The 12,524-nt window shown below is 39.9% G+C and overlaps 1 protein-coding gene across 1 annotated transcript; it reads right to left on the reverse strand.

The window, feature by feature from the left end:
* Nucleotides 1-541: 541 nt before the first annotated feature.
* LOC131898991 (zinc finger and SCAN domain-containing protein 4-like) lies at nucleotides 542-12,295 on the reverse strand. Its single transcript, XM_059250354.1, has 5 exons — nucleotides 11,900-12,295; nucleotides 9,452-9,611; nucleotides 8,745-9,365; nucleotides 2,854-3,015; nucleotides 542-909 (listed from the first exon to the last, which is right to left on the reverse strand). The coding sequence occupies exons 1-5, from the start codon at nucleotides 12,293-12,295 to the stop codon at nucleotides 542-544; spliced, it is 1,707 nt and encodes a 568-aa protein (XP_059106337.1).
* Between the last annotated feature and the right edge of the window lie 229 nt (nucleotides 12,296-12,524).

Genomic DNA, 12,524 nt, shown 5'->3' on the forward strand with positions numbered 1-12,524 from the left:
TCTATTATTTATCAACTCCAAGTTAGCCAACTTCACTCTTTGTCTAGTTCCCTACTTTTATCCACACTTTTGCTGCTACTTTCTTCTGCTAAATTTGGATGTGGTCTGCTCTTGTCTTCCTAGCATGGTCAGAAGCCTACCATTGTTTGAATAGCTCAATTACAGGTGATACATATACATAATAATACGGGCTGTGTGTACCTGTCAACTTGCAAAGCTGAAACTTTCACCTGTGGTTCTCCCATGTTAGCAGAGTCAGCTGCAGATCCTCAGTGCAGATCTAGGCTGCAGGGAGACAATGATGCCAAGCCACAAAGGAGGGGCCAGGCCACAGGAAGGCTTCACACAACAGCTTTCTGCTTCTTCTCTGCCCACAACTCAGAGATACCAGGGGACATGCTGCACAGGTGCATTAACAGTTTGCATAATTGCAAAATACCAAATCTTGATTGTGTCCCCCAGTGTTCACACTGAAAACTTAACCCCACCTCTTATGGTGAGCCATCAAAGTTCTGTCATGAGAACAGCCTTCTCAACAGATTCATGCTGCCAGTAAATGTTCTGGAAGAGGGAGTTTGCCCATGTTAGAACATAGCACTCTTAGCTTCTGAGAGGCCTTGACTGATGCTGCACAGGCAATGTCGGGCTTGGCCTCCCAGGCCTTGTCCCCACAAGCAGACGGGCATCCCATGGTGCCTGCAATCTGTCCCTTTCTGCATGCACAGCTTGCTGTCTGCCAGGTGATCTCCTGGGGCTGGCTGCTGTCTATGTCTAGGGTTCTAACAGGTTCCAGTGGCCAGCTAATCTTCTTTGAGGAATTGTGCATAACCAGGAAGCAGCAGAGCATGGCCCTGAGAGCCTTCAGGAGCTGTATTGCAGAGTGTGAACTCTGCTGATGCTGCAGAAATCCTGCAGGGAAGGTCCAGGTGCTGCATCAGCATCATGCTGAGTGCAGCTATCTAGGCCTTCAGACAGCTTCCTCCATCTGCAGCCAAGGCAGCACTCTGCTGCACCTGGAGGAGCCTCTCAGGGAGGAGATCTGTGTCTATTGGGCAGAGTGTTGGGACAGAGACAGGGAGGGCGCTTGGGATGGAGGGGGTTGGGGCAGGGAGGTTAGCAGAATGTTTCTGGCCCAGAGTCAGGCTGCTCCAGCACCAGGGGTGCTGTTGCAGGTGACTTTCTCTGTGGCCCTGTGAATCAGCCCCGCCACCACAGCAAGAGCTGCCCCGCCAGCAGGGCTCAATGTTCTAAGTTTGATTTGACATAATAGAATATTGCCCCAACTCTCAATTTAATTTCACAAGTATGAGATATACCACAAGTTTATTATTTTACTCTAAATATTCATTGTTATCATTACCCATATAAAAACTACAGTGGGAACTAATGAAGAATTACTAACACTATTACTCTGTAAAATACAATATAAAATACTAACATGTGAATAACAAATAACAGCATGAGAATAAAACTAAATGACTAAAACAAATGACTGAAAATTCTGCACTTATTTGCTAATAACTTCTTGTTTTTATTTTCAAGTCAGGGTGCCACTATGTACCTCTGGCTATCCTGGAACTTACTATGTAGATCATGTTGCTCTCAAACTCACAGAGACCTTCCTACCCATGCTTTAAAAATGATGAGATAAAAGTTAGGCACCTCAATAACAGGAATATTTCGTTATTATTATACTGATTTATATAGAATAATGAAATTCATGTTGATTTAAAATTCAGATAGTGTTTGTTAGATTATAAAGAATAATCAGAATAAAGAGATTCCTTAAATATTCTCCAGTGGTACATAAGTAGCTGAGTGGTAGAGCCCAGGCTTGTAAAGCACAAAGCCCTATGTTCTAAAATCAATAACAATAAACAGTAACAAAAGGCATGGTGTCACATTCTGCTTAACATTAAAGTAAGAATAATACCATGGAGATAACTGGAATTGGAAATAATGGGTAAAAACTGATGTGTGAAACAGAGAGAGAAGACACAAGAATAATACCATAACTTAGCAGTGACTGAGAAATATGGACGTATACCTAAATGTTTGCAGTCCCTGTGATTTTACTGTAATATATGTCCCCCACTCAGTGACTGTGGATACCCCAGGATAACACAGGCCATCTGTGAGGGTGCTTAAGGACTATTGTAATAAGTCAATAGAAAAATTTATCCTACCCTCCATACTGTGTTGATTAGCTTAGAATTATTACGGTCCAGGTTGTCATTGCCCAATAGTTACACTCTACCTTCCATTCCATGTTACCTTTCCAAGTTCAAGAGAAAGAGTTTTCAAACCAGTTATTTTAGCACTGGCCATTCAACACAAACTTACCATTGCCTGTATAACCAGATGATAAATGTAGTGTCCCATAAGAATACTTTTTAACTCCAGAAACATTCACATCTGGGACCTTCCCATGGTTGTGTGCTTCTTATAGTCACACTATATTGTCCACTATCAGAAAAAAAATCATGATAAGTTCACTCATAATAATAATACTTCAAAAATAATCAACACTCATGGAAGGTAGGCCGAATTATCACATTGACTTATTACAATTGTCTTTCAGTACCTTCACAGTTGGCCTTCATTATCCTACTCTACCCACAGTTATCTTTAGTGGGGACCTTACATAGTAGTAAGAACCAACAAGGAGGAAACAATGTTAAAAAATGTGTATATTTCTCAGTCCCTCTTTAGTTAATGAATTATACCTGTGCTTTCTCTCTCTGTTCAACAGACCTGGTTCTACCACAGATTCCCTTTACCAGACATAAGCACTTATGCAGACCTCGCCCTTCGGATGGATATTCCACCCAACCTGAAATACAAAGTACTCACCAGGCTTCATCATCTGTAGGAAGGTAGGGTCATAGGAGAGATACTGAGGATTAAGAAGCACTTGTAAGAGAGTCATGTCAAACCTGAGATAGAAGTCTGTGACCTCATCTCCCTCCAGAACTGCAATTTTCATTTCATCTGCAGTGACAATGACAGTGTTGGCTTTGGGAGACAAAATAATTCATGAAACTTTTCCAGACGCTCATTAACAAAGATACTTAAGATGTTCTGGTGAATATCTCCACAGAGGCAAAGTGTGGTTAGGAGGCATTGAGTTTTCATGATCCCTCAAGTCTAAGTCTCTTGTGGATGGCATTAGAAACTTTGAGGTCTGTTTCACAAGAAAGTTAGTGAAGTTTCTCTATCTCAGTGAATACAGGTTTCACTGACTTCTTGATCACAAATCAAATTAGTTTAAAACAGATTTATATAATTTATTACTTAAAATGTTTCTTTGATTATTTCATAGATGTGTATGCCTTTTAGTTCGTTGCACTTCCTTTGTCTCCTTTTCAGTTTACTTTTCATACCCTCCACCAGCATTCTCTCCAAATCTCATGTCTTCAAAACAAACACTGAGTCTACTTACTGAATATAGTATGTGCCTAATTCAGGGACACATATGGAAACACTGTTAGCCTCTTAAAGTTGAATACTCAAAGAAATCTGACACTTTGTCTCCCAGAAGCCATCTGTGACCAATAGCTAATATTCAGCCAGTAGTGGGACCTCCTGACCCCCTTCACTAACAAAGGCTTTAAAGTCCAGCACCCAAAGCTTTCTCCAGGTGTGCAAGGAAGAAGCTACAAACAGCTAGAAAACTCTACTTATCTGAGGTTATGAATAAATCTACGCACACCATGCTCTTTCAGTCCATTCATTTTATTATTTTATGTAAGCTTCTGATCTCTCTGCTCATCTCTCTATGTTCTACTGCTTCTCAACATCTTCTTTTCAGCTCTCATTCTTAACTCCTCTCTTGTCTGACTATCCATACATTTCTAACAGAAGACTCCTTGCAATGCTGAGAAAAGTTTCAGAACTCTAAAATTCACAGCACATTCTTAGAATAGATGATAAAGAGCATAGCCTTTACCATGGTAATCCAAGCATCCATGGTCTGAAATAAGAGGGAGGGGGTGCAATGCTCAGAGTGACAAACTCCCTGAGACATAGCCATTTTTCAGGATACTTGGCAAGCAAAGAAATTGCAGGGTTTTCTTTGGGTGCTTTGTGATACTATCCTTTGAAAGACAACTGCAACTCTGACGTTGGGCAGAGCTGTAAAGTTTTAAACTCATGATTTACATACAGAGGTCTTTAGTTATAATACTAGTTTTAATTCTATGCATAAGTGGAGCAGAAGCATTTCAGGTCCAATGCCTCACTGATGAGCTATTGGCAGTTGACAACTACTGGATAAGGGAAATCATTATCTTTGGAGTTTGTAGTCACTGGTAGGTTTCCTACACTTGGTGGATGATCCTACACTCATGCTTGTTTAGGAAGCACTAAATAGTCTTATACGCTATCAAAAAGAATGACGGGATTTTAGAGATGGGTCATATGAAAAGCGATACAAGAAGGATTGGAGTGAACGAATAGAGGATATATAAAGGCTCATATTTCATTATATACCTGACTGAAGTTTCCAAGACATTTTCTAAAAAGCATTAAAAAAAACCACTGTGGATAATGATATAACAATTGCATACAATATTTTTAAAAATGGTGAGATGTATGTCATTTATTTGTTGAGTGCATTTCTTCTGGGTATGTGTAAGTTCTCCTGTGTGTTCCCATGAGAAATGGGCAAGCAAGTCATTCATTAGTGTCAGAGTCTTGGGAGAAGGGACCAGGGGTTCAGAAGATAAGGTGATAGGAGGACAAGGAATATAATGTTTGGACCTAGGTGGCTTTACAGATGAACTTCTGTGAGGTCAAGTCACCCTGGAAGTTATGATATAGATTTAGTCTAGGGGAGAAACAAAGCCAGGCAGTAGCGGCACACACCTTTAATCCCAGTACTTGGGAATTATACACCCCCTTAATGCTTGGGAGAGAAAGGGATATAAGCTATGATGAGACAGGAAATAAAGACTTTCTTTGCTGGAGACTTTTGAGTTAGGACTTAGAGCTTTTTAGGCTGAAGAGTTCTAGAGGTAAGATATGGCAGTAGCTTTTTCCTTTGTCTCTCTGATCTTTCAGCATTTACTCCAATATCTGGCCTGGGCTTTTTATTAAAAGACATTTTAAGATTCGTGCAACACATGTCTAAGTGGCTATGCATACAGCATCATCACTGTGATTAAAAATCTCACAGATTGTTGTTGATGGTTAGTCTTGATCATCAGCCTGATAGATTTCAGGCTTTATATCTATATATCCATATATTATAAATATATTTGTACTTATATATATAACAAATCATAAGTGTAATATATGTTTAATTAATAAAAAGAAAAATATTGTTTTCCTTAATTCTTGAGTAAATGATTTCTAATATATATTATATATTAGATATAGATATAGATATATTATGATACATTTACAGTTGTAATTTATTATTATTATTATTATTATTATTATTTATTAGATTACCTTACACAATATGGGCTTTGCCACTATAACAACGCTAGGGGGGACACATACCCTAATCCTGTCTAATCAAAAAAAAAAGCTCTTGGTCTAGTCGATGCTGATGAACTTTTTGTTTCAGGGATCAGCTCTTTGTCCAACTGGCGTTAGTGGGCTCTGTCTCAGGGAGCAGCTGCAGTCTTACCATGTGGTATATGGTGGTAGTGTGACCTGTATACAGGATGTCTGCCTGTCTACTGGACTCTTAGTCCAGTTGGGTGCTGGCAGGCTCTATCTCAGAAAACAGTTGCAGTCCCAGAGGGTGGGTGGGATTTGAGGAGGTGGGGCTTGGGTTACAGGGTGTGATGGGGGATCGGAGTAGTCTGACCTGTGTGCAGGAGGTTTGCCTACCAACTGGCCTGAAACTGGAACTCCAATGAGTGAGAGTATAGGGGCATAGGGTTGTGCCCCTCGGCCCAAAGCCTAAGGGGTGGGACGTGTTTTCGGGTATGAGGATAAAGACTCACCTCTTAGTCCCGTCGGGTGCTGGCAGGCTCTGTCTCAGGAAAAAGTTGCAGTCTCGGAGGGTGTGTCCTGACTGTTTTCTTAAGGTGACCCTTTTCCATCCATATTTACACAACATTGTCAGACCAGCCACTTCACTTGAATTGTAGTGTCTACATATGAGAGGCAATAAACTACACCTTCTTAGATCCAATGGAATTTCATCAATATTTGATACTTCATGTCTCTGAGAGTTAAGATTTTCTTGCAAAATGAAGAACTAAGTCTTCCTTCTGAATCCCAGTTTGTGGAATCAGCATGGTTTTTCTGATACACTTTATGTTACAAAGAAGTTCTCATGTGATTTATCTTCAAGAAATTTGACATATGTTTCCCTTTAAATGTTCTTATGATTATAGGCACTTGTGGCAGAAAAATATGGCCAGATTAATGAGTTTGATTTTTCACCCTAAAACGGTCTTTCTGAGATAGCCGTATTGTCCACATGTATATTTCTTGACAAACATTACTGTTGGTTTGATTACACAGGATTAGGGCATGCGTCCCCACTAGCATTGTGATTTGGATCCTTCTGCCTCAACTGCTTGAACACTGATTCTCTATCCTACTCATAATACACTAACTTGTTATTGCAATTACTCATGTTGTGGTGACAGCCAAACATAAAATTATTTTTGTTGCATCTTCATAACTGTAATTTTGATATTTTGATGAATTGTAATATAAATAGCTTATTGCAGGATATAGGATGCCTGTGTAAGGGTCACTTGGCCTCCAAAGCAGTTGAGACCCACAGGTTGAGAACAAGTGCATTTGAATGTTGGATTACACACATCTGCCACAATGGGCATCAAAAACTGAACCTTTGATTTTACTTGGTGTGTGTGATTTTTTCATTTTGTTGTCTTTAGAAAAGCTCTCATGTAGGCAAAGTTGGCCTGGAACACACTATGTAGCAGAGAAGGACTGAACTTATGATGCTCCTGACCACATCTCCCAGGTACTATGGTGCAGGAATGCTCCATGCCATCAGGATATCTCATTGTTATCAGCTGAATTCTGTTTTCTGACACTCACATGTACAGGTCTTAAACCCCAAACCTAGGATATGACCTCATTTAGAAACATATGGAAAACTGTGATTCTATTCCAAAATTCTCTAATCCCACAAAGGCTACAATCTCTAAAGATGAAAAGGCTAAGAAATCCCCACCATCACAATCCAGGAATCTTTAATACTGAAATCTTGAGAGACTAAATCCCGCCAATCTACAAGTCTCATGAGGAAAAAAAAAAAAAAACAAGACTGGAGAACATATCATAAGGAAAGGGATCAGAAAGCCAAATGCTGGGGAATGGATCAGCCACAAGGTATGCCAACAATAAGAACTTCAAAGTGGCCAGGTGGAGATGGCATACCCCTTTAATCCCAGCACAGTGGGAGGCAGAGCCAGGCAAATCCCTTTGAGTTTGAGTCCAGCCTGGTCTACAGAGCAAGATCCAGGACAGGCACTAAAACTACATGGAGAAACCCTGTCTTGAAAAAAACAAACAAACAAAAAAAGAACTTCAGAGTCAAAATATATAAATTGTATTGGTATTCATGTCAGCTCATTCTGTATTTTAATAAATTGAAGGCTCCTGGTGGCTAGCTGTAAGGCTGTACTACGTACATCAGGGGGATATCATGGTTTGCCACAACACGTCCACAGGTTACTTGAACTCAGCTAGGCTTCAACCTGGAAATCACCAACACATACACAGATGCCAACATCTCAATCAGCCTATGCTTGTCTTCAACTCTGCACAGAACCCTGTTTTACAATATACATATTAGTCCTTTTTCCTTTCTGTAAGATACATTTTAGAGTTCATTCGTTGAAAACATTTGCCAATTGCCTTCTATTTGTCATTACGTGAGGTCAGCATCCACACAGCCCCCTCTATTCCACAAGTTTCTAGGGACCTGTGGATAGAGCTATGAAGATTACAGTGGGACTATAATGGAACTGATAGTGATGGCTCATTTGAGCCACTGTGAGCAACTGAAGCTTTTTACTCTACATCAGGACCCTGTCCAACCTGTGGGGGCACATTCTTGAACTTTAAGCAGTAATCACTCATAGCATGGGAGATGGCTGAGAGGGCAATGCATTTACATTGCAAGCTTGAGACTTGGGATTGAAATTTTAATGGGGTATCAAAGTCAGAGGGAATGGCAGGGCACTGACATGAACCTGTAGAGATAAGGGCTGCAGAGCAGAGAATGTTTGGAACCTGTAGTACCAGACATACTTATGTACAAAGCTCCTAACAAGAAAGACACTGTCTCAAACAAGGCAAAAATAAAGAACTGACAACACAGTCCTCTATTGTCCACTTGTGCTGTGGAACTGAGGCCAAAATAAAAGCAGACAAAAACTCACAAAATCACAAGCACAGGCCACACAAAATATACATGAGAGGCAATTGTATTACAATTCCATTCATTTATTTAATATATATCAGGCAGAAATTATAAGCTACTTAATGCTTTAGAAAAATATTACTTAACATAAAACAGACTCATCTTCTTTATCCACACAGACAGATGGAACAATCCAGAAGTTACAAATCATGTCTTCAATGGTTACTTCCTGTTTAGAAGCTACATGCTTCCTCATCTACAGATGAAACAGTAAGCTGGAGCCCTGCTATCATCTGGTGAGGAAGGTAAACAGTTCAGTCTGCTTTGTGGCAATTCCTCAGGTGACGGTGGTATGTGGATGACTGGCAGAAGCTATGGTTACACAGGGAGCAGGTGTAGGGCTTCTCTCCTGTGTGAATCCTCTCATGAGCTTTCAGATTGGTTTGATTGCTGAAAGACTTTCCACATGTACTACATTCGAAAGGTTTATTTTCCTGGTGTATGACCTTATGTACTCTCAGGTCTGAGCGAGTATAGAAGCCCTTATGACATGTTTTACAGACAAATGACTTTTGCTTCTTGTGTATTCTCTGGTGGGCGGTACTACTGGGATATTTAAAGGTTCTGGGACATTCCTGACATTTGTATGTCTTTGGGTCTCTGAGGGGTCTCTTTTGGTGACCCCCACGTGTGGAGCTTGCATCATGATTCTGGCAGTCTTCTGTCTGCTCTGGACTGGAGATCATCTCTGGTTGTACCTCCATAGGGACTTCTTCAGAAGAAGTTCCTCTATGAATTTCTTCCTGGTACCTAGAGGTGACTTGACTTGTTCTGCTTAAATCCAGAGGATTTCCATCAGAAACTCTTCTGTCTTTAGGTTCATTAAACTGAACTTGTTGGATAAGGGAAAGGGAGTCAATCTCATTTCCAGGATGACTATCCCCATCATGTACATCACTAGTGCTCCAGCCATTGTTTTGGCCATCTTCCCAGTCTTCATGTCCTGTGGAAATAAGACAGTCTATGAAACTGTGCCCAGAAAAGATCCCGACACAACACCCTTCCTCTGTGCAGCTTCCTGACACTTACCTGTTGTCAATAACATGTCTTGGGGGATTGGCAAGGGTGTCCTTGCACTCTCTTGTATTGAACTTCTTGCTGATTGCTGCCCTTTCAGAAGGTTGATGGTTTCTTCTAAGGACATATTCTTAGAAAAGAGGGCTTCCTGCCCCTGCATGGAGACGTGAACCTGTAAACAAAGCCAGAGGACCATTACCAATGAATCTGTGGATTTGTGGATGAGTGAAAACCTGTCCTCTAACTGATTGCACAGGATCACTGAACTATGAGTTAGGTCATTTGTCTATCTCTCATCTCTAATGGTGTTATTCTGTCATTCACAAGTTATGTTTTCTAAAGTCCTTATTCACAATGTATTTGCAAGTGTTGAGTCACTGTACCAAGGGAAAAGGTAAGGTTAGGTTTCTGCAATGTCTAGCCACAACTTATTCTTCACCTGGTCAATGCATTGAACAAGGAAAGGTATTCCTGTTCCAATCCAGAAAATAGAGACTTACTCCATCAAAAAAGGCTTCTCATTTTTTTCGAAGGACTGTCCCCATTCCACCCAATCTAGGGCGACTATAATGAAATAGCTGGTTTACTGAGAAGACACCAAGGCTAGGTAGGACATATCAAGGAGGGAGGTAGTCTGGAGATCGAGAAGACCCAAAGGAGCCTGTAAAAATTCTGACATAGACTTGCCTGTGGGGCTTGCACCTCTAGGGCCTCCTCTGTTAATTGATGGGTGTTATCTGTTCTAATATTTTTTTTCTGTTTAACAAAGAGTTGTATGGCTAGTGTTTCTCTGTATCTCCTTAATTTGTAGCTCCTTATTTTTCCTCCTTCTCTTGCACCCAGGATCTATAGTTATTAATCAGTGCCCAGAACCCTTAACATTTCTGTATTCTTTGTCTGAAAGATGGCTGCTATGCTAGAAGCTCCTTATTCAGCCTTTGATTATTAATAGTTAGTTTTTTTCTGAAATTCTTAGGATGTCTACAGTAACTGTGTAATTGATGTCCTTTTGGTGTCCTGGTGTCATATTGGCAATTGTAACTTTCTGCTTTCATGCGATTAACTCTGACATTTTCATTCCCAGATAGCTGAGGATTTCCCATCCCCCACTTCCGGCCATTAGTCTGTCAGTGGTCCCTGTCTCTTCCACTGTCACTTTACTTTGCTGTGGGAGTGGGTTGTATTTCCAATAGCTATATTTTTGGTTGCTAAATTTAAATACTAACTCTAGATAAAAACCCTTGGTTGATGATGCCCTTAGTATCATAGCTCTATTTCTAAGGGATGTTGTTTTCTATTATTAAGTCCTTAGTACAACTCACATCTGACTGAAACACTTCTAACACATATATTGTCTCCACCTAAACATGCTGTCTCTGCTGTTAGGAACGTGACAGCATTTTATTTGGAATTCAGTTTCAATCATGAAATGATCACTTAAAACAAAATAAAAAGAGTGAAATGTGGGATAAAACAAACTAAAATGACAATGTGTGCATAGAGTAAAAACCTGAAATAAACATCAGGGTGTGGTGGTGGACAGTTTTAATCCAGTACTTGAAGTGCTGGGAAAGTATAATTCCTCTGAATCCTACTCAAGCCAGTTGAACAAAAGTCAGTCCCGAATGGGAAAAAAAACCCTAACCAAGCAACCAAACAAACCAACTAATATCCAAATTTAAAAGTTTAAGGCAATAAGAAGTTATTTCAACCATGACATTTAGAAATGTATGTATGGGGTGTTTGAAAAATGTCACCACCTTGACCATTTCTGAGAGTTACTGAGAATTATGCAGACCTAGACATTTAAAGAAGTTTCAGTGTAGTTACATCCAAATTAAGAATTTCAGTTCTAAAACTTTGAATTGCAGCCCTTTATTATTCATCAGGACTTTTCTTAGGGATGTGTTGGTGTTGAATGTGCATTTAATAGCCACATTTCAGCATCAGAAATCATATTCTACATTCCTGCACATTCAGTTTTTTAAGGGAACTTAATGGCATGTAGTAGACAATTTAGAAAACCATTAAGCCAATTAGATCCACAGTTTCCACAGCCCAGGTCCTGGAATAACAGGCTAGGTCTGAGAGCCAGAATTTTAAATGTGTGCTGCAACTCCAACTAAATACTCATAATTCCAATATAATCACCTACCTAAATGAGCCATCTTCCAATCCCAGCCAGGGTCTCTATTCTAAACACTTACAAGCTTTGCTCAAATATCATCTCCCAGTCTCCCTATCACCATGTAAAGAATTTAAATAATTATATCAGTCAAAAGAGCCATGCCTTCTTGCACTTTTAAGCCCACATTTATAGTAATACATAATCTCCATTGTAAATATTTTGTTGGAGTGGGACAGCCTCACATATAAAATAACTACATCTTCTTACTTTTCCCCAAATATAAATGACTGTCTTGATTGCTAACTTAACCATCTCTCAACCAAGGTACTCACCATGACGGGAGGCTTCAAGCACTCATCATTCAGACTCTCCATGAATCTCCCCATGTTTCTGCCATTTGATTCCCACTTCTCTTTCAAGATAGACTTGTCCTTGTAGTGCCCAGTTTTGAGAAACTGAGCCAAGACCAGCTGAGAAATCATCTGCTCCTTGCTATGCTTTTCTGGCTTCAACCAGGAGGTAAATGACTTCAAGATTGCTTGCAGCTCATGCTTTGCACGGGAACCATTGTCATTTGTGGGAAAGTTGAGCTGAGCAGTTGAGGAGTTACAGATATCTTCTTCCCACTGTAGAGAAGTGTCCTGGCTTGGAATGAAGTTCCTGTTGTCTAATACAAGGCCACTTTCTGGTGACTGGGGTTCAAAGGAGTTGTTGTGCTGGGAAGCCATTCTGTTGAGACTCCTCAAAAAATTCAACTTTCTCAGTCAAGTATCTCTCTTGTGTCTTGAAGATCTATTTAAGAAATTTGTGAATATGTTAAAGCTATAAATTAAAATGAACATAATTAAATAATAACAACTAAGAGTCTTATCACAGATGGTTTCTATCTTATTGAGGATTTACTATTGCTGTGAAAGACACCATAATCACAGAAACTCTAATAAAGGAAATATTTCA

The sequence above is a fragment of the Peromyscus eremicus genome, chromosome 1 (assembly GCF_949786415.1).
Source record: "Peromyscus eremicus chromosome 1, PerEre_H2_v1, whole genome shotgun sequence".
Lineage (NCBI taxonomy): Eukaryota > Metazoa > Chordata > Mammalia > Rodentia > Cricetidae > Peromyscus > Peromyscus eremicus.